Below are 23,186 nucleotides of genomic sequence, written 5' to 3' on the forward strand. Positions count from 1 at the left end.
CCAATTTTCTAAGAGTAAATAGATCCAACAACTGAAAGAGACACAATGTAACTTCAGTCTCCTTACCATCACCCTGCATGTCTGAAGTCCATAGTGTCAGATTATCACGTAACAACTGCATGATAAGTGTAGAGTCCTTATAGCTTTCTTCACTCAGCGTGTCCAGTTCTGCAATTGCATCATCAAAAGCTGCTTTTGCCAACCTATGAGAATTCATATAAATGTATTATAAAAAACAAACAAGTCCAAATACAGATTTTAGAAATGATGTAAGTTAAATTTCAGTCTTTTCTTTAGTTATCACTACTAGATACTATTAGACACTGAATGCTTGGGTTTAGGCACTGAAAACAGGTGTAACTACTGAAACTCCTTTCTTAGTTTTGTAATCCAGCAACTGTGGAACTAGTGAAACTTCTGTTAGAGTTCTGACTTGACAGTCAGACCTAATCCCATCCAAGCCACCATCAAAATGTATGCATATGAAAGGTATTTCCAAATTCTAGTCAGTTTAATTTTATTTAATAAAGTTTTAATGCGAAAGAAAAAATTCCGGAACAGTATCTCACAATTTAATTCAATAAAACTTAATGTTAACAGAGCAAGAAAGAAACCCCACAAACATGTGATCACATAAGCAACTTACTACAGGTAAGAACCAAAATTCACCTTTACTTTTGAGTACTGTGTACTATGTACACCAAGTGGCGCTGGGAACAGGTAGGAAAGAGCAGAGAGACGTAATGTGAGTCCACAATGAACTTTTTAAAACCACATAAAAATAGAGGGAGTGACATAGACAGCTACTATAAAATAAAGATGAAGTGCCAACCTAGAGAAAGTACTTCAGGGACCCAAGAGGGTGAGCAAATTAGGAAGTCATACTTGAACTTATCTTAATGGGTAGAAAGAGAGCACAAATGGCATACTTCACATTAAAGCAAAAGCTCAGGAAGGACTGAAGCTGAAGCTGTGTGTGCAACGGCTAGACTAGAGAACGGCAACGAAGAGTCAACCAATACTACCCCTGAACAGCCATAGCTTCTGCAGTTAAGAGATATTACCTGCTTGGACACACTCAACTAGCCGTTTAGAAAGCTTTTAGATGAATTAATATTTATTTTTCATTCAAAAGAATCCATCTGACAGCTGGAAAATCTCTTCTTTCAGGGAATATCTGATTCCTACATATCCAACAACACTGAGGTTACTTTGTAACACTTACTCCTATTGTATCATGTATCTAAAATAGGCAAATTCATAGAGAGTATCCGAAAATCAGGCAGAGGTGTATATAGTGTTCTTGTTTAGTGCTAAGTTTGTTTCAGGTGATGAATAAGTTTTAGAAATAGATGCAACAGACAATATCATGGGTGTACTTAATGTCTACCCACTGCAGTACTCTTGCCTGGAGAATCCCATGGACAAAGGAGCCTGGTGGGCTTCCCTGGTGGCTTAGCGGTAAACAATCTGCCTGCAGTGCAGGAGACCTGGGTTCAACCCCTGGGTTGCGAAGATCCCCTGGAGTAGGATATGACAACCCATTCCAATATTCTTGCCCGGAAAATTCCATCAAGAGAGGAGCTACTGTCCATGGGGTCGCAGAGCCAGACACGATTCAGCACACATGCATACCCACTTAATGTCACTGAATTGCACATTTAAACACAGTACGATAAACTTCATGTCGGGTATACTTAAGAAATAAAAACCCACGTACATAAATTTTACCCCCTTAAATTTATGTATCAAAATTGGGAATAACCTGAAGTATAAATGGGGTAACACTTTTAAATACATCAATAAGATCGCAAACTTTATGACAGAAATACAAACAGTATGCATACTAAGAGCATAACTATATTGAACACGGTACAAAAACTGAAAGCTAATATACAAAAATGAAGACAATTCTATTATGAAAATCCCTCATTCCTTACTCCTACTCTGTAACAACATTCTTTTCAATCTACCCATCAAATTTTTCCTCATCGCATAATTATCCTAACTACTATCCTAGTGAACTGAAATAGGTCTGTCTTTATATCATCCAAGACAGTTGTGTTAAAAGCCAAAATTCTTCATTACAGGGCCAGGCCAAGGAAGGCAGCCCCAGGAAACAAGACAGAAAAACAAATAGCCATTTTTTTTTTGGTAACCTTTTTCACTTTCACAGTCAAGAGTTTTTTTCTCTTTAGAGACTTACCTGCAGGCACGGTCGGGGGAATTAAGAATTTCATAGTAGAATACAGAAAAATTGAGAGCAAGACCTAAGCGGATGGGATGTGTTGGTGGAAGTTCTGTCATTGCGATGTCACTAGCAGCTTTATAAGCCACTAGGCTGTTCTCCGCAGCCTCCTTCCTGTCATTCCCTGTGGCAAACTCAGCCAGATACCTGTGGTAGTCCCCTTTCCTAAAGCAAAGCAAAACAGAACAGAACAGAACAAAAACAGAATTAGAGTAATGCTTTTTAAAATAAGTTGTTAAAAAATAAACAAATAAAAAATAAAAATAAAAAATAAAATAAGTTGTTAAAAATTTTTCTCTATTACATAAAATAAAGTTGGGATAAAAACATAAAACAACAGATGTATATACTTCAATAATTCAAAAACTCAGGAATGACTCAGATTTCACATTGCCAAATATAAGCAAAATCCTAGGAAAATTAACTGAAAATGTTCAAAAATCAACAAATTTTATCACTCAATAGACCGAATTAAACATAGAAAGTGGTTCCAAAGAACAGCACAACAGTTTGTTAATGAAATAAAAAAACAACTATATAAAATGTTAAGACTGAACTGTGCAATGCATTGCTTGTAGCTAGTGGGTATGCCTCACACAAACAAATGAATATATATACAGGTAACACAAAATCTAGTACATTTTTTACAGCAATCATCTGTCATCTTAAATGCAGTAACACTGATTATTCTTAGTAGTGAATTTGCAAATGAGTATTCAAAAACCAAGTCTTGAGAATCACTCCTCTTTTAACCATCCTTCCAACGTTAAATAAAATGTTGAAAAATCTATATGAAAAATTGATGATTCTAAGAGAGCCAACATTTAATCTGATTTATATCTTCCCTTCTAGTATAGAACCTACATTTTATAATAGAAAACCTTGGACTCGCCAGTGTTAGCTGCTGGAATGAGGTGTTTGTCCAGTACATCCAGAATGTCACAACAGATTAACTTTAGCTCAGTCTCAACCTGGAAAAAAAAAAAAAAAAAAGCCAAAAATTATTTAAGAAATTACACAAATTATCACATTCTATCTCTGGTTTGGAGAAGAGAACCATACTAAAGAGAACATATATATCCCTCTCCAAACCTCCTTTTCCACTCTTGATACAAAAGCAGAGAAAACCTGTCTTCGGTTTATGTAAAGTACTTCTTCCTACATGCCATCAGTTATGTGATGGGGGTGGGGGGAACAACTCACAGTTCAGCTATAGAATCACAGTTCAGCTATAGAAGTAAGACGGTGATTACTACTTACTGAATGCAACATATTCACTAGCTTTTTTTTTTTTAAACTAGCTTTTGTCTCCACTTACATAGGAAAACAAAGATCACTATATTTGACCAAAGATAACTAACTTAAAGAACTTAGAAGCCGAGTGAAAACTTGAACCCAAGCAGCCTGCATGGCTAGGCTCACAGTTTCTAAGGGATGGAATAAAAACTCAAAGCCAGGCATTTTGCCTCTGGGACTCATATTCCTTAACCACTATTATGCTCAACTGTAAACCACCTTACTGATAGATCCATAACCAGCTATGACATCAAAAGTCTACAGACTGAAGTAAACACTGCCACTTCTTTCAATTTGTTTATCATGGCAAAAACATGTACTACCTCCACACATACATTCCCCTCTCAATTTTCTGTTACTACAATGTCTTCCCTGGTAGCTCAAATGGTAAAGAATCTGCCTGCAATGCAAGAGTCCCAGGTTTGATCCCTGGGTCAGGAAGATCCCCTGGAGAAGGGAACTGAAACCCACTCCAGTATTCCTGCCTGGAGAATTCTGTGGACAGATGAGCCTTAAGGGCCACAGTCCATGGGGTCACAGACAGTCAGACACAACTGAGCGAGAATACTTTCACTCTTTCACAATGACATTGTTTAACCTTTCCAAACTCATTGTGTGCCCTCTGCAACCTTCTTTCCACTGTAAATAATTCTCCTACTCACTCTTCTATAATCTCGTACTGATTCTAAGTAAAACCAGCTCTCTCCTGAACGAACTACCTTCTTTATGGCTTTTCAAGTAGAGATAGATTGCTCTAAGAGGAGGGTGATTTCTGAATTCTCTTAAGTCCTCACTGACTCAGGATGACTGTTCTAATACTCCAAACCCTTCATCTCTTGGAAGCTCACCCACTATGTTTTAAAATATCAATTTCTGTCATCAATAGATCTCTGCAGGCCCTTCACCCACATTCACTGAGCATCTACAGCTTACCTCTCCAATTCCTGGTATCACACACCAAGGCATTATCATGTTCCTTTCAATGTAGTTCTCCTTGATCTCAACTCCATGACCTTTATTTGTGCACTCTTAACTGTACTATTCTAGCCTGGAATTTTTAAGTTCCAATATTTTACTACTGGATTACAACTTTTTTTTTTTTTTTTTCCAGTTTCTTTACTCCTGTTATTTATACTTAAGAGACACATCAAGACCTCCAGTCTCTGACCCTTTCATCTTCTCCCAATTTATCACTTCCTCTCTTTGCTTCCTGCTTCTTTTCCTTCTTAGCCCAAACCCCACAATCTAGCACACAGACTTCTCTCTTCAGCACTCTCAACCTCCTCATTTCCTCATCTCTCTGGAACACCAACCTGTCTACTGACAATCCATAATCTTTGTTCCAATGTGTTTGAAGATAATGGTCACACTGGTACCAGCTCACCACCTTCTATGTGATCCCAGGTACGTTAATCACTCAGGACACCCGTTTTTATCTAGAAACTAGAACAACATCTATTCTTTACAGGGTAGTTTAAACATTAAATACAGTAACTTGCACATGTATTTTGCAATTTAGAAATATCTCATGTAAGTCAGCAAATGCTGTTTCCCCTTTCCCTCTATCCACCAAATTCACTCCATGCTAACTTTGTGACAGTTTTTTTAGTTCTTCTCACTGTACTTTTAAGAGTGTGTTTAGAATCAGTTTCTCAACACTCAACAGTGGGGGGCTACTCTATGCATAATAGGATGCTTAGCAGTAACCTCATCTAAAATGTCTCTACCAAATGTCCTCTGAGGAGCAAAGTCACTTCTGGTTTGAGAACCACTGCTCTAGATTAAACTTTCTTGACCAAAAGCCACAGCAAGAAAAACATTACATATCAGCATATACCCACATATAATAAGTGAGATAATAAATTTACCAATATCTGATGCCCTCTGATATTTTCTATTATAAAAACAATGACTAGACCGATCTTCCGTAAGGATATTAACTGTCTCATTTTTGTACCCGTATTACCTATCAACTGATGTATATAACAGGCAAATGAACATTGGTCAAATTGTCAAGAATGGTAATTTCAAGTTACTCAATGAAGTATTTTGTAGTCACCACAATAGAAACAATGATTAGTTTTCTACTTGCATGGTGCTCTATGCAGCTTTCAAAGAAAAACAAGTCTTCTCCTCTCTCCTAAAATACTGTACAGCCCGTAATTCTCAACCCAGATGAGGAAAAGATGCAAATCCAGTAAAATATAAAATATACATTACATAGGTATACAACAATGTGTGTACTAGGCTATGGTCTAAACAGTCTAACACCTAAGACATCATTCTTTAAAGCTATCTAGGATATGACAAGATGTGTCTAGGATAGGCAGGCCACCCAGGACCTCAGGCAGTAAAGAATCTGCCTGCAATGGAGGAGACCCAGGTTCAATCCCTGGGTTAGGAAGATCGTCTGGAGAAGCGAATGGCAACCCACTCCAGTATTCTAGCCTAGAGAAGCCCATGGACAGAGGAGTCTGGTGGGCTACAGTCCATGGGGTCGCAAAGGAGTGAGACACAACTGAGCGACTTTAACACTGAGATGTAACGATCTCACCATTTGCCGATATTCCCGAATCATCTTTAGCTTGTCCTCGCCTCCCTTGTTCTCCTCTTTCTGTTCAATGCTGCTGATTATTCTCCAGGAAGCTCTTCTAGCGCCAATCACATTTTTATATGCAACAGATAGGAGGTTTCTTTCTTCAACTGTCAACTCCACATCCATCCCTGCTACTTTCTTCATTGACTCCACCATTTCTGTAAGTGAAAAGTAAAATCAGACCTTACAAACTAAGTTTTGTTAAAACATCCCTATCACAGAAAATCTTTGTCAAGCTAATGTAAAACAAAAGACAAATTTTTAGCAAAATAACTTTCACAATCATGAAACTAGCATGAGCAAAAAAACTAAAAAAACATGTAAAATACAAAGCAAATTAAGAGCCCAGAACAAGAAGATCTAGAATATAAATTGTATGGAACCAAGCTGACTTCATACAGTACCAAGTATAATTTAGTATGGCTTGGAGGCATCTCTCTCATGTAAGTAAGAGAATTAGGCATGTATACCTACCCATTTCCGAGTAAAAGTAATTCAGCTGGCCATTTAGGACAAAAGTTTTAAATTTACAGGCTCTAAAATGCATTTTTCAAAAAAAGTGATAGAAAATGCATTTTTTCTCAAATTATTTCCCAACTAAATAATACTGAATTCCTACCCCTCCCCAAAAAAAGTCATGGGAGCAAAGGGCATTCATTCATACAGCAAACATATAGTTAGCATTTTTGTTAGTCACAAACTTCTCTCTGGATTTTCCAATCCTTCCTCCTCTAGAAGGGCACTGTACACCTCCTATGAATTCATCCATTTGGGTGGTTCTTACTTGTTACCACTAGATGGCGAGCAAACAAAGAGGCCCAGATAAACCTTGGGAGATTTTGAGTACAGGAAAAAGTAATCAAATGCATGTGAATGCAAAGGAAAAACCAAAGTCCCCTCAAGAAACACTAACTGAACAAATTTATTAATGAAGGGACTTCCCTAGTGGTCCACTGGATAAGACTCTGTGCTCCCAATGCAGGGGGCCCGGGTTTGATCCTTCATCAGGGAACTAAGATAGGCATGGGCAAAGAAATAAATACAAAGAAATGTTGCAAAGAAGTAAACAAATATATTAATGAAAACTATGGTTTTGAAATGAGTAAATGTCATTATTACCATGTGACTCTCCAACTTTACGGAGTAAGAACTTTTGGTAATGACATCCAAGGATCTGCATTTTACAAGCATCTTTAGCATACACTGTATGCATAATAAATACATAATAATTATATGATGAAGATGGTGGCTTTATGAAACACTGCTTAATGATATGCTAAATTATGTGTAATCCTATGGAATGATCTGTTTCCAAAAATTATATTTCCATAAAGTATATCAGGAAGTTAATATCAGGAAGTTAATACTAACATTAAGATGGTATGATCTCTAGAAAACAGTGCAGTAATTTCTTACAGAAACTACTTACACCATAAAACTATACAAATGTCCAGAGCAACTTTATTCATCATATTCAAAAGGTGGAAACAACCCCAATGTCCATCCATACAATGGAATAGTACTCAAGAATAAAAAACAAACTACCGATACAAGTAACAGCATGGATGAACTTTTTTTTTTTTTGGATGAACTTTAAAAAACACCATGCTAACTGAAAAAAGCCAGATCTAAATGGACTATGATTCCACTTAAATCAAGTTAGAGAAAAAACTGTAAAAACTATAAAAATAGAAAGGAAGTGGCTATCAAGACATGGGGGTGAAGTGAGGGGCTGATGAGCAAAGGAAATTTGGGGAAAATAGAATTGTTCTATGGCGGTTACACAATTGATCACATTTACTAAAACAATTTTATGTGTAAAGTAGTATGTTATAAAATCTTACATCAATACAGCTGGATTTTTTAAGGCAATTCTGAAGCTTTAAAAAAATATTAGAAAAAAATTAATTCATTTGTGGGAGCCTGAAAGCATTCATTTAAAACATCCAATTTTTTTAAACCACAGCCATGGAAAAAAATACTGGCAGTGTTTAGGAGTAAAGAGGGTATCATTTCAAGCTCACTGCCACACTAGTTCTCAAAAACTAACAAACATGCCTAAAAAATGAAACAGTAATTCACCTAAGTTGCTACCAACAAAGCAATTTAAAAAGTAATCTAGGGTGCTCGCTTCAGCAGCACATATACTAAAATTGGAACGATACAGAGAAGATTAGCATAGCCCCTGTGCAAGGATGACACCCAAATTCATGAAGCGTTCCATATTTTTTTTCATTTTTTCATATTAAAACAGTTAATATCTTTGGAATTCAAAAAAAAAAAGTACCCTAGGGCTAAGGTAAAGGTAAAAGCTAAGGTTACTAGGTAAGGAATCCACCTGCCAACGTAGGAGACACTGGTTAGATCCCGTGTGCTCTAGACGGGGAGCCACAGCTGCCAAGCCCTCTCACTGCAACTGCTGAACGCCGAGCGCCCTAGAGCCCATGCTCTGCTGCAAGGGAAGTCACCAAAATGAGAAGCCCAAGCACCACAAACAAGAGTAGCTCCTTCTCCCCGCAACTAGAGAAAAGCCTATGCAGCAACAAAGACCCAGAACAGCCAAATATATAGAAATTTTTAAATAAAATTAAGTAAAAAGTAGCCTAGGTACACCAACAAAGGACCATAATTCTTTTAAATTACAGAGCTTTACAACATTACATATGGAAAAACATTACTCAAATATCTAAAAATTGGGATTCCCTGGTTAACTCAGCAGTAAAGAACCCACCTGCAATGCAGGAGATGCAGGTTCAATCCCTGGGCTGGGAAGATTCCCCTGGAGAAGGAAATAGCAACCCACTCCAGTATTCTTGCCTGGAAAATTCCAAGGACAGAGGACCTTGGTGGGCTACAGTCCATGAGTTCGCAGAGAGTTGGACATGACTGAGCAACTAAACAACTACATACATCTATGCCACACTTTATCTGTTCAGTTAATGTATTTTTGTACACTGACTTCCCACTTTTTATCTATTATGAATAATGTTCCTATAAACATTCATGTAAGAATGCACACAAGTCTTTTGAATATATACTTAAAGACTGAAACTATAGATAGGGTCAGCAAGTGAGGATGATTCTAATTTCTCCATAATCTCACCAACACTTGTTTCCTTTTTTTTTTAAGTCGTCCTAGTGGGCATCAAGAGGTATCTCAGATTTTGATTTGCATTTCCTTGATGGCTAATGATGTTGAGTATCTTTTCATATGCTAATTGGCTATGTGTACAGGCTCTTTGGAAAATATCCATTCGATGCTTTGCCAATTTTTGAGTTACCTGCTTTTTAATTACTGAGTTTAAAAGCAGGGAATTCCCTGGTGGTCCAGTGGTTAAGACTCCAAGCTCCCAATGCAGGGGGCCAGGGCTCAATCCCTGGTCAGGTAACCAGATCCCACATGCTGCAACAACAACAAAAAAAACACCCTACACGCCACAACTAAGACCCGGGGCAGTTAAATACATTAAAAAAAAAAAAAAACAGCCGTTACTTTTTAAAAGCCCAACACTACTTACAGCTCTTTGCCCTCAGAAGCGTTTCCGTCCCAGGAGGAGTAAGCCTAAGGGCGGCATGAGTAAGAGGAGGAAAGAGCTTCACGCCACTGCTAGAAACCTTACAACCAGTGCTCTGCACCAATTTGTGAAAACTATGACTACAGTGAAATTCTCATGTCACTGGTGTCATCCTTAACACCTTTTCACATCCTCAGCATCCATTTAACACCAGCAATAGAAACATAATCCTAACTACAATACACCCCCACCAAACCATGTGAAAACCCTATTTATCCAAAATTCTAGACTAGTCACACCCAAAACCTCAGTCTTAAAACAGCAGAGGATTAACACCAGTTGAATTCACATAAACTTCTCAAACACAATTAGTATTTCATGACATCACCTTTGCAGCAACTATTAATGAGATCTCAGCATTTCTTGCATGGAGGGAGGCTGTCAAATCTCTCTGCAGCAGATATGTTCACAATTTATGTGCCAGAGAACAGCAATTCATGGTCAAATCATTATTTGTGGAGGCAGAGTTTAGTACATGAGGTTTAGGCAACAATATACAATTCCTGGGACTCTTGATAGTTGGGGGACAATGGGTAGCTGACTGAAAATCACCACTGTTATAGAAACTCTGAAATATATAATTTATTCCTCACAACTCAAAGGAGAGCTGAACCAAATACTAAGCTTGTTTTGTTCCAGGTCACTTCTCCTTCACTGAGTAACAGCCTAGTCCATCACACTGAAGCAGCTTGCCCCTATTTGTTACTGACTACCCTGCTGCGTAAGCTAAATCACGTCAGTTGTGTCCAGTCCTTTGCAACCCTGTGGACTCTAGCCCTCCAGGCTCCTCTGTCCATGGGATTATCCCCGCAAGAACACTGGAGTGGTTTGCCATTTCCTCCTCCAGGGGATCTTCCCAACCCAGGGATCGAACCCTGGTCTCTTATGTCTCCTGCATTGCCAAGCGAGTTCTTTACCACTAGTGCCTCCTGGAAAGCAGTAAATGCCTACACTACATTCAAGTAATATTCACAATTAATAAAACTATAGAGAGACTCATAATATTATATGATCTGATCTTGAATCCTGTACATGAAATGACTAAAGAAGACCAAAACTCTTTCATAATACAAAGTCAAGGCATTTGGGGATATTCTAAGAACTTGGTATACGGTATTCTAGAAGCCTTATGGATTCACCTGCTATAGATTACCCAGAAGAGGCACAAAGTATGTGAATGTGAAGGCTATAGACTTGTCTTTTATATGGAAAAGTGACAGGTTGGTGGAAAAAAAAGGAGGGGGTAGGAAATAAACCCATCAAAGCAATCTGTAACAGAGGACAGAAAAGTGTCATTTTAAATAATAACCAGATTGGATTTCCAATCAAGAGCCCCTTAGGGTATAAGGTATGTTTACAGAAAGACAGTCAACAGGGGAAAAAAATCCAGCTCTTCCTTTTACCTATTTAAAAGACTAAGATGGCCTACCATTTCACACTACTATTAAGAAACCAGAAAACAGGTGTTGGCAAGAATGTGGAGAAATTGGACCCCGTGTCCTATTAGTGGACATGTAAAATGGTACAGCTGCTGTGTAAACAAGTATGGTGGTTCCTTGAAAATTTCTGAATAGAATTACCATAAGACCCAGCAATTCCCCCTTCTGGGTAAATACCGAAAAGAACTGAAAGCAGGGTCTTAAAGGGATATATTTGGGTATTTTTATAGCAGCATTATTCACAATAGTTAAAACACGGACGCAACCAAGTGTCCATCAATGAACCCATCAATGAATTAATAGATAAGCAAAACATAGCATACACTTGCAATGGACTATTAAAAAGGAAATTGTGCAATATGCTACAACAGAAATGAACACTGAGAACAGCATGCTAAGTGAAAGAAACCAGTCACAAAAAGACAAATACTGTACAATTCCACTTATATGAGATACTTAGTAATAAAGTATAATGTTAGTTGCCAGAGGCTGAGGGGAGAAAGTAAAGTTACTGTTTAATGGATAGTTTCCATTTTACAAGATGAAAAGAATTATGGGGGTGGATAGTAACGGCTACACAAAAGTATGAATCTATTTATTTACCACCACTGAACTATACATTTAAAAATAATCAACATAGTAAATTTTGTTATTTTGTGTATTTTCTCTCTTCCTACACTAGCGCTCGGGCGCACACACAATGAAGATAAACTAAGTAGCTCTGTCTCAAACTCTGTAGTCCCCCTTTCTCAATGAAAAGTAATCCAAATGACAGACATGATGATAATAGCAGAATTTCAATTAACTGGGGAGTGGTGAAAAGAAACTCCTCCATAGACCCAACATGAGAATAAACTTAAGACAATAAATTTATTTCTAGCTTACATGAAGGCAAGCTTCCCAAATTACTATGTCAAATGGAAAGAATGCAAAGTTATCTCAGGGGTGACTCAGAACTATCACTGGAAAGCCAGAGAGGAAAAAAGCAAAGTACCTCTGCAAATTTTAAAACTCTGTAAAATTCACCTTGTTGTAATGATAAAAATCACCTCAGTAAAAATCTCTCTAGACCAATTTTTAATGATCAGGCATGGCTGTTTGAAATTATTAGTCTAGGATCTATCAGAATGTATTTTGTATGTATACATCTAAACTAACAGAGAAGTGTTTACGCCCCAAAGATACATTAATATTTCTATTAAATGAGAGTACTTTTTCAAAAGAGAAAGAATTACCAGTGTAGGATCTGTACTTTTCAATATAACGCCACCATTTCCCCCACTTAGTTATTTTTTAATTTACCACACGATGACTATTATCTTACACTTTACAAAATAAAAATTTTGAAATAAGGATAATACAATAAATAAAAAGGAATCACCAACACAAAAAGTCATTCTTCACTACATGAGAACAGCAAGGGGTAGAGAATAAATAAGTAATTTCCCAGTTGCTGAGAAAAAGTTTTGTTTGGCTGTGCCTCATAGTGTGTGATCTTAGTTCCCTGACCAGGGATCAAACCCACACTCCTGCTATCTTAACCACTGGACCACAAAGAAGCCCCAGTGTCAAAGAGTTTAAACAGTTTAGAACATTCTCATCTTATGATTATCGGGGAAAGGTAGGATATATGAAGATAAATGGCTCTTGTACCATACACAGAAAAAAACATTTGTGTCATCTGGGCTAAAAGAGGGAAAGAGAACAGCAGCAAAGGAAAACCTGATGTCTGCATTAGGGGGAGGGAGTTGTTCCCAAATGAATAAAAAGCAGAAAACCAGACTTGTGTCAGCAACAATATTTAGAGTAGCTAGGCTGAGGACAAAGAAAGAACTAAAAAGCCTAAGATGAAAGAGCTCCAGTTGGCCAAAGAGCTTAATGTGATGAATGTCTCCCTTAAAATCTCAATACTTAGTTAAGAGATATGGTTTAGAAATTAAGGGATGAAAACAAGGAACTCCACCACAGACTAAGTTTGCACAAAAGGGGGGAGTGTTATACCCTTTAATTATTCATTCACATTGAGGCATGCCACGAATCCAAAATGCCCTTCATATGACAGCATGTACATACTTAACCTAACAGCCAAAGGATGATTTCATTCATTTTTAGAGAGTCTGGCATATAATCTCGAGACAGATTGGCCTCCCCTAAGACTCTGGAAAGCAGAGAGGCCTGGATGTAATCTATTTAACATCTTAAAACTGAAAGTACAAAGAGAAAGTCAACATGTTTTCAACCTTTCTGAACTGCAATCGATAATTCTGTATTCTCAAAGGATAGAACAGGTGTGCTTGGGAACCAAATTATTCTCCAAGTCTCAGAGCCTTGACACAACAAAGGTTTCCTTCTCACTCAAATGTTTGGGAAAGGCCACCGTTTTTAAGCTGTACCATTTGGTACTTCAGGCTTGGTACTTCAGTTCAAGAAGCAAGGGGAGAAACAAGTAATCAGGAAAGGGTTCATCACTGTCTCTATACAGTTAGACAGACAAAAATTTTTGCTCACATTTCACTGGCCAAAACAACTCACATGACCTCACTGCTCAAGTACAAGAGGTTGGAAGAAGCGGGGAGGGCATCCCACAGAGACTCAGTATAGCTCTAAAAAAAGCCAATGAAACCACACTAAGATTTTTAAAAAACTGTCAAATCAGACATTACTTATAAAAGCATATATACAGATCGAAATTACAGGCAATTAATTAATGCAGATAACAAATTTTGCCTATGGTTAATGACAACAAAAGCAACAATTTAAAATGTCCCAAGTTACTGTATTTGATAAAAAAAGTTCCAAGTGTGTTGGGAAAAAAATTTCCAAGATACTAAATCTAAGAGGAATTTACCATATACTGTAGATCTTTAAGTAAAAAGGAAGAGTCACAGAAAATGACCAATTTACATAAGAAGCAGTCTTCACTCAGATACTTCTGATCTCAAAAAACCAATGACAGTATTTCTACAGAAAGTTACCTCTCATAAACATGAGAGGTTTCCCTGGTTGTCCAGTGGTTAAGAATTCGTCTTGCAACGCAAGGGACACAGGTTCGATCCCTGACCTGGGAAGATCCAACGTGCTTGGAGCCAACTAAGCTCGTGTGTCACAACTACCAAGTCCACGTGCTGCAACTACTGAAGCCTGTCTGCCCAGAGCCTGTGCTCCACAAAAGAAACCACCACAACGAAAAGAGTAGCCCCCACTCTCCATAACTAAAGAAAGCCTGTGTGCAGCAACAAAGACCCACCACAGCCAAAAACATAAATCTATTTTTTTTAAAAAGCAAGTTATTTATGTGAATGTCCAGGTATTATGCTGCTTTCAGATGATCTGATGGACTCATGACTTCTATGAAGTTTCTGTGATTCATTTCTTAGTAGTAATGACCATTAATATTTAGGAATAGGGACTTCCCTGGTGGCCCAGTGGCTAAGACTCCGAGCTCCCAATGCAGGGGCTCTGGGTTCAATCCCTGCTCAGGGAACCAGATCCCATGTGCCACAACTAAGACTTCACACTGAAGATCCCACATGCTGCAGCTAAGACCTGGTACAGCCAAATAAATAAATATTTAAAAAAATATATATATTTAGGAATATACAGATGGAGCCAAAGTTTCTCTAAAACTACCCTTTTCTGCATCACAGTGACAAATACACTACTGGCACCAACAATTATGTACCATAAAGCATAGAAAAGAAATTTGATTTGAGTAATTTTAAGGGCAGGTATTATCGGTTAACCATCAAACAAATTCAGTATGATCCCTAAGGAACATGGTTTTTGACAGAGCTATATTTTCATAAACCCATCAGATTAAGCTGGTTACAAAATATATTCTGAGAACGCAAAAGTGACTTATATAGGCAATTGAACATTAAAATCCCTGCCAAATTTGACAATTTAGTTTTACCACTAATAATTCAGCTACATCACAAAGTCTGTGATACATCACTTTAAAAGGTTTTTTGCACTTTCATGAGTGTGCTTCCAAATCACTGAAGACTTCTATGCAGTACCGAAACACAACTTAAGATTCTACATTACTCAAAATAATAACTCAGTCTATTGAAAATTTCTTTTCTTTTCCCCATTTATTTTTATTAGTTGGCGGCTAATTACTTTACAATATTGTAGTGGTTTTTTTCATACACTGACATGATATCAGCCATGGATTTACATGTATTCCACATCCCGTTCCCCCCTCCCTGAAAATTTCTTAACTGAGAATTCCCAGGCAGTGCAGTGGTTAGAACTCCATGCTTTAAGTGTCAAGGGGCTGAGTCTGATCTCTGGTTGGGAAACTAAGATCACGAACCACAAGATGCAGCCAAAAAAAAAAAAAGAAAAAAAAAAAACCCTTTTTAATTCCAATAGTTAATAATGTGGAAAAGATCTAAAAATACAGTAAGAAGCTGATGTGTGTAGTTTTAGGAGTCTTCTTCAATCACTGACATGTTTCTAGAGAAACAAAATGCTACTGTAATCACTAGTTATCTTTCATTAAAACTGACCAAAACATTGACACGTTATCTTACACGTATTAAGAAAGAAATATTAAAAAACTAATCTGAGTAAACAGTTTGGTCAAGATTTGGAAGCCATTTCTGGGATTTTTCTTTAAACAAAAGTTTAAATGGCTTAAAGCAGATGGAACTAAAAATGTGACATCTACAAGTACATTTTGTGTTGAGTACCAGAAACAAGCAGGATGCTGAAAACAAAATAGGGGGTCCCGGGAAACCTCTCAAAGGGGTCTTATTTTATTCCAGTATCATTTTTACTATTCTTGTCATAGCTACATGTAACTTTGACCTATATCACTTAACCTTTATGAACCTGTTTCCTCACCTACAACTTGGAAGATAGCCACCACTCACTAGGTTATGAGGGTTAAAACAAGACTGCATCATAAACTCCCTGGCACCTAATAGAAACTCAATAACATGCTAAAATCTTTTTGTTTGCCTCTTGTAAGATTTTAAAACAAACAAACAGGAATCCAGGAAGATGTAAGCACTTGGAGTGTTGACAAAGCACTTGACACAGTAATGAGCTAAATAAAGAACACAGAACTTAGTCTTAATGGCATCTAGAATGGAGAATCCTTTCCAAATGATATTCAATTTACTTCACTCAGATCCACCAGAGGAATCACTGTCTTCATAAACAATAAGACTTTAAACTTCAAATGACTCCTTAATCCATGGGCTGCACAATGTATGTTGTGTTAGCAGGCAAGAAAATAGCGTTAATTTCATTGTACGTCTCCATCAGAGCTCTTGGGTGACCAGGTGCATTGTCAGTGAGCAGCAATATGTTCAAAGGAGTCTTTTTTCTTAAGCAGTAGGCCTCAACAGTGGGCTTAAAATATTCAATAAAGCATGCTGTAAATAGACGTGCCAAACATCCAGGCTTTTTTGTTCCATTTATAGAGTGCAGGCAGAGTAGATTAAGAGGAATTTTTACGGGCCCAAGGATTTTCAGAAATCAAGAAATGAGCACTGGCTTCAACTTCAAATCACCAGCTGCATTTGTTCCTAATAAGCCTATCAGCCTGTCCTTTGAAGTCAGACACTGACTTCTCCTCTCTTTCCAGCAGAAGGCTATGAGACATATGTTTGACACTGGTCTTCAAAGTTCTTCCATGGTAATTCAGTAACAACTGCCCACAGAAGTAGTTAGCCTGATAATACACCTTTATGGGCTATCAGCTGGCCCTCACGTTCCAACTGATATTTCCTTCACCAACAAAGTAAATCACTGGCTCCTAAATCTTTTGTTTCAGGGTCCACTTCTAGAGAAACTCAAACTAAGAAGCTGCAGTTGAAGAACATCATCTATAATCCTTCATACAGGAGGTGCAGTCTGCAGACAAGTAACATCAGACATCAGCTGGCTTATGAAAAAGCAGAATCCCATCCACCATCACAACTCTCTGGTTATAATCTCTATTTAAAGACGACCTCTGGGTGATTTGTGTACCAATTAATTTAAAATTCAATGGTCTATAAGGATTACTCTCAAATTTGCAGACTTTATGATTACATAATGCATTTTTATAAATGTTCTATTTGTGCTTGAAAATAATGTATATTCTCTTACAGTTGGGTATATATTTTCTTTTATGTCCTTTCATTCAAGCTTGTTAATTGTGTTGTTCAAAGCTTCTACACTTGTTTTTGTCTGCCTGACTTACCATTTACTAAGAGATGTTTACTGAAACCTCCCAATACAGTAATAGGTTTGTCAACTTCTTCCCACAGTTCTGTCAATTTTTACTATATACACTTTGGAGCATTATGTGCTTTGTTTTATACTCTTGCTGAATTAAACTTTTTATCATCACAAAAAATACACACAGAACTTAAATCTAAATCTAATAAATAAAGCCTCTTGTACAATCTGGCTTCATTTTTTTTTTCTGGCCCAGACAATTCCATTCTTAGGCCTCAGATGCTTCACCCCATATCTTATTGCTTTGATGATACATCTAAAGCAATCTCCCTCTCCCACCATCCAAATCTTATCCACCCCAATGAGTATCTCATCTATTAACACTAGGAAAACTAAAAGTGAAAGTGAAGTCGTGTCCGACTCTTTGCGACCCCATGGACTGTAGCCCACCAGGCTTCTCCATCTATGGCATTTTCCAGGCAAAGTTCTGGAGTGGGTTGCCATTTCCTTCTCCAGGAGGAAAACTAAACTCCTTTTACTAGGAGTTTTACTCCTCTGTATTAGGTATCATAAATTATTTTATCATTCACAATGTGGAACATTCCTAAGAAATGTTAAATAAATACCTACTGATTAAAAAGTACAATGAAAGGAAAAAAAGTACAAGAATGGATATCTAGGAGAAATCTTTAGGAATGACTGTGCAGAGGAAGAAGTGAACTCCTAATCCTACCAACTAATCAAAACATAATATGAAAATACAGAGGCAGATACAGGAAAAAGTGACAGAAATCAATAAACTATATTAAATTAAGGGGGAAAAATAGTCAGAGGTCCATCCATAAGGTATGCAGTGCCACTCAAAAATAAGAATTGACAATTTTTTTAAAAACTAGACAAAAAACTATGCAGTACTGCCACAGAATTTCCCATATTCTCAAACTCAGGGTCTCCGATAATTATAATATTTAACTCTGGAAAAATGGCTGAGAAAGCCTCTAAGAAGTGAGTTCTACAAAGTCATCTAGTCAAATCCAACTATATACCTGAAGTTTGTATTACAGTTGAGTACCCATCAAATGCCTTAAATTTTTAATTTTTTTAAATTATGAAAGTATGATAACACATTTACAGGAGACTAGGAAAAAAACAGAACAAGCCTACATATAGTTCCATTATATATCAAATGCCATAAGCAGCACTCTCAGTGACTCTAATTCAGTGACATGTTTGAAAAATGATCTATTCCAGTGATTCTCAACCCTGGCTGTACAGTAAAATCTCTTAGAAAGGTTTCCTTCCTTAAAGGTAGACTGACAAAGGTGAATAAATGAGAAATTTTAAAATTTTCATGCTAGACTGGTTGAAATGGTCCGATTTTTATTTTAAAAACTTTTCTTATATTCAAAATGCTTTGTTGAGGGGAAAAGGCACATGGCTGAATAACATATAATGACTATTCAATAAAAGAATGTAGCATATTATGTATATATACTACAAATACGTATTTATTTTAGGAAACATTTTTACACAACATCTCTGAAACCCAGACTTTTCTTAATCAATGGTACATCTGATGTAGTTAGCATCTTTTACAGTAGTAAAAAATGAAGGAAGAAGAACCATATTAACAGTATATGTTGGGAAGAGGAAAAACTGACTTGACTTAGCAACTGGTCTAAACCCAAGGTCAAAAGACCCACCTGAAAAGCCATCTACCAAAAAGATACATAAAGAGAAAGGTTGTATCATTAAGTTCCTAGAGCTTCTAAGCTTCAGTCTCATATCAAGAATTTACAAACAGTAGTATTTTTCTCATGCGCAACACTTTAATTTTTTGATTCCTTGATTAAATAAAATAACCATGTGATCATATTCAACGGTCATATGAAAAAGCTAGAGGATTGAGGAATAAGCTCTAGTTAAGACTTCAAAGCTAGAAAGAAACAAAGACTGTCACAATGGGTAATGGGAAAGGAGACACTTCTTTAAAATATAAAACAGAAAAATTCCAAAATAATAAATGGAATTCTACTGATTATACTTAAGGAATCATATTAAAACTATATAATCTAATAAATCCGAACAGTTTCTTACAACTGAATTTTACTGTGAAGTGTAACACTGAGACCAATTCTTGTCTGGAAAGAACAATGAGGATAGAGTCTTTCTAAATTCTCTTTATCCTTGACAACTAGCAAAAAAAAAAAGAAAGAAAGAAATTCCGTTCATGTTATTTGGGGGGAAAAGCAGGATTTTATACACCTCTTCTCCAAAATGATCAAAATACCCAGAGTCCCTATGTTGCATAGTTCCAAGAGAACTATGTGACAGTGCTGCATTAAAAGAATTGCAAATGCAGCAAATCTGAATCCATTATCCTGAGGGAAAAACAGACCTAGAAAGTGGAAATAGGTAAAATTGACTAAATTAAAAAAAAAAAAAGCAAAACCAATCTCTGAGGGAAAATATTCACGGACACTCCCTCACTAATCCTGGTGCTTCCTTAAAAGTTGATGTCACTTGGGGTATATTGAGGCCTCACCTTGCAGGCCTTCCAATCACCACTCAACATTACGCTAGATCATAGAAAATGAATATTACATAATTAAGTGAACCAGTAACTCAGCTGACTGGAGTAAAACTCAAAGTTACAGGCACAATCCCCAGCTGAAATTAATTTCTCTCATAACTACTTTCGTCTCTCTTCACTAGAAAATATACTCAAGCCTACGTACTATACTCTTCTGTCTTCTTCCTATATGAAAGGTAACAGAATTAAGCCAAAAGACAGTTCAAAGCAACCTTTGAGTCATAAAATTAAAATGTAAGGAACAAAATAAAGCAACTGGTTTGAACTATTGTTTACATACATATAAATATGAAAGTGAGTGGAATATCAACTTGGAAATGAAAAGACTAGCTGAATCCCAGTGATCCCCTACTGTCACTTTTCCTAAGGTCCTTAATCTTTATCTGTAAAATAGGTAGTACCTTCTCTGCAGGGTTGTTTTTGAGGACTGAGATAATAGTAAGCACCTGCAATAGCTACCAATAAATAACAGATGGTATTAATATAGGATTTTATTATCACAGTCTACAAAATATTTTTTGAGGAAAATTTTGTTAATACCACTTAACTCTAGTTAATTAATGAAGAAAAAATGTAGCTTTCTACAAGTCTTTGATATGGGACAGGGGCCAGCACCAGATATAATGCCCTACAATTATACCAAACACCAGTGTTGTTATTGACTAACTCAAATTAACTCTTAATTACACATGCTAACAGAAGAGTACATCATGAGAAACACCGGGCTGGAGGCAGCACAAGCTGGAATCAAGATTGCTGGGAGAAATATCAATAACCTCTGATATGCAGATGACACCACCCTTATGGCAGAAAGTGAAGAAGGACTAAAAAGAGCCTCTTGATGAAAGTGAAACAGGAGAGTGAAAAAGTTGGCTTAAAGCTCAACATTCAGAAAACTAAGATCATGGCATCTGGTCCCATCACTTCATGGCAGATAAGATGGGTAAACAGCAGAAACAGTGGCTGACTTTATTTTTCTGGGCTCCAAAATCACTGCAAATGGTGACTGCAGCAATGAAATTAAAAGACGCTTACTCCTTGGAAGGAAAGTTATGACCAACCTAGACAGCATATTAAAAAGCAGAGACATTACTTTACCAACAAAGGTCCGTCTAGTCAAGGCTATGGTTTTTCCAGTGGTCATGTATGGATGTGAGAGTTGGACTATAAAGAAAGCTGAGCGCTGAAGAACTGATGCTTTTGAACTGTGGTGTTGGGAGAAGCCTCTTGAGAGTCCCTTGGACTGCAAGGAGATCCAACCAATCCATCCTAAAGGAGATCAGTCCTGGGTGTTCCCTGGAACGACTGATGCTGAAGCTGAAACTCCCAATACTTTGGCCACCTCATGCGAAGAGCTGACTCATTGGTAAAGACCCTGATGATGGGAAAGATTGAGGGCAGGAGGAGAAGGGGAAGACAGAGGATGAGATGGTTGGATGGCATCATCAACTCGATGGACATGGGTCTGGGTGGACTCCAGGAGTTGGTGACGGACAGGGAGGCCTGGCGTGCTGCAGTTCATGGGTCACAAAGAGTCGGACAGGACTGAGCAACTGAACTGAAGAGTAATTCTATAAAGCATTTATACAGGGACTTCCCTGGTTGTACAGTGGTTAAAAATCTGCCTTACAATGCAGGGACACAGGTTTGACGCTCGGCTGGGGAACTAAAATTCCACATGCTGCAGAGCAACTATGCCCATGTGCCTCAACAACTGAAGCCACAACTACAGCCCTCTCGCACTGACAAAAGGTCCCACACGACACAAAGATCCCATCTTGAGTGCTGCAACTAAGACATGTCTCGGACAAATATTTTAAAAAGTAAAAGCATTTATACATTCACTCCAAAATAAGCCCCTTGAATGGACTTTTTGTCTGTTTTGTTTACTGATGAATCCCAAGTGCCTGGTACATACTCTGAATACGAAGGCTTTTCAAAACACAATAATCTTGACACTCAAATGTGTACCATTTCTCTTATTCACACACCAGCCTAAACAGAGGAGCCTCTCACTCTAAAATGAATTCATATCTTCTCTTAAAAAAGAGTAAAAAATTTTTAGCCTTGGGAATTCCACTTTCACTGGCAAGGGCCTAGGTTTGATCCCTGGTTGGGGAACTAAGATCTGATAAGCCATGCAACCAGTCCAATAAAAAAACTTACCTTAAAAAAATTTTAAACACTCTTAATTAGTTTCTGGTAGGTAGAAAAAAAAAGGCATGATTTTACAATTTTGATTGCAGAAAGGTTATCTCTCCCATTAGTCTCAATATTGACAGGGGGGGGGGGGGAATCCCTCTTAATCTACTCAAAACAGATTTCTCCTCTCAGAATTTAAGAAGATATTCCCTCAGGCATGCAAACATGTCTATCTGTAGCAGAACCAAAAAGATAAGATGAAGAGGAGGTAAAGGCAGAAAGAAAAAGACTGGGAAAGTAAATGACCAAAGGTACACATGGGAGGGGAGGGAAAAAAGAGCTCACAGTCTAAATCTTTCCATAATTTCTGCAGAATTTCACACAAAACTTTCATAGTGATGTATTTTATTTGGCTGCCCTGGGTCTTAGATGTAGCATGTAGGATCTTTAGTTGCAGCATGTGGGATTTAGTCCCCTGGCCAGGAACTGAACCCATGCCCCCAGTATTGGGAGCTCAGGGTCTTAACTACTGGACGACCAGGAAATTCCTAGAGTAACTTGCGGGGCGGGGAGAGGGGGGTCTACTCTGCACACACAAAAAAATTTTGTACTAATACCTTTTGACAAACTTACAGAAGCAAAATCATAACTGTCCCAAGTGATATTTTTATAGTCAAAGGGCATGTTTTGAAATCTTCATGGTAATCCTATCATAAATATTTACTAATTTATAATTTAGCCCATTATGGGCAAATTAATTAATCACACACACTCACACAGGACACATCTCTACAACACAAGTCATAATAGCCATTCCAAAGTCCTACTGTATCTTTGAACCAAGGACTTAGTAGTATTAATTCATAGCTTTAATCAGAACCCACTCACTGCCCAAGGCTTACACTAAGCCTTTAGAATCACTTCTCATGAAACTGGTAATAATTTTTCCTAGTCAGTAACCTAAGACTGTTAACATGCAAATATTTTTAACGCTGATCTATTTTTATTTTTTTTAAACTGTGGAACCTTTCATTCCAAACCCATACACAACAGGTACTGCTAGGGAGATCAGTATATCCTCCTGGATATTAACCTGAAATTAATACCAAAGAACTGCCAG

General features: G+C 37.4%; 1 protein-coding gene and 1 non-coding gene across 3 annotated transcripts in view; one reads left to right on the forward strand and one right to left on the reverse strand.

Annotated features, from left to right (window-relative positions):
* The window catches only part of YWHAE (tyrosine 3-monooxygenase/tryptophan 5-monooxygenase activation protein epsilon), a 35,288-nt gene that overhangs the window by 5,320 nt on the left and 6,782 nt on the right, over positions 1 to 23,186 (reverse strand). For both annotated transcript variants that reach the window (XM_020909829.2, XM_020909828.2), the window contains exons 2-5: positions 6,099 to 6,298; positions 3,113 to 3,219; positions 2,207 to 2,413; positions 67 to 203 (exon numbers count right to left, since the gene is read on the reverse strand). In XM_020909829.2, the coding sequence (XP_020765488.1) occupies positions 67 to 203; positions 2,207 to 2,413; positions 3,113 to 3,219; positions 6,099 to 6,298 (651 nt within the window). The remainder of the gene's footprint in view (positions 1 to 66; positions 204 to 2,206; positions 2,414 to 3,112; positions 3,220 to 6,098; positions 6,299 to 23,186) is intronic.
* Positions 8,264 to 8,370, forward strand: LOC139039233 (U6 spliceosomal RNA). Its single transcript, XR_011492556.1, has one exon. It is a non-coding gene; the product is annotated as a U6 spliceosomal RNA (small nuclear RNA).

Source organism: Odocoileus virginianus, chromosome 17, assembly GCF_023699985.2.
Source record: "Odocoileus virginianus isolate 20LAN1187 ecotype Illinois chromosome 17, Ovbor_1.2, whole genome shotgun sequence".
Classification (NCBI taxonomy): domain Eukaryota; kingdom Metazoa; phylum Chordata; class Mammalia; order Artiodactyla; family Cervidae; genus Odocoileus; species Odocoileus virginianus.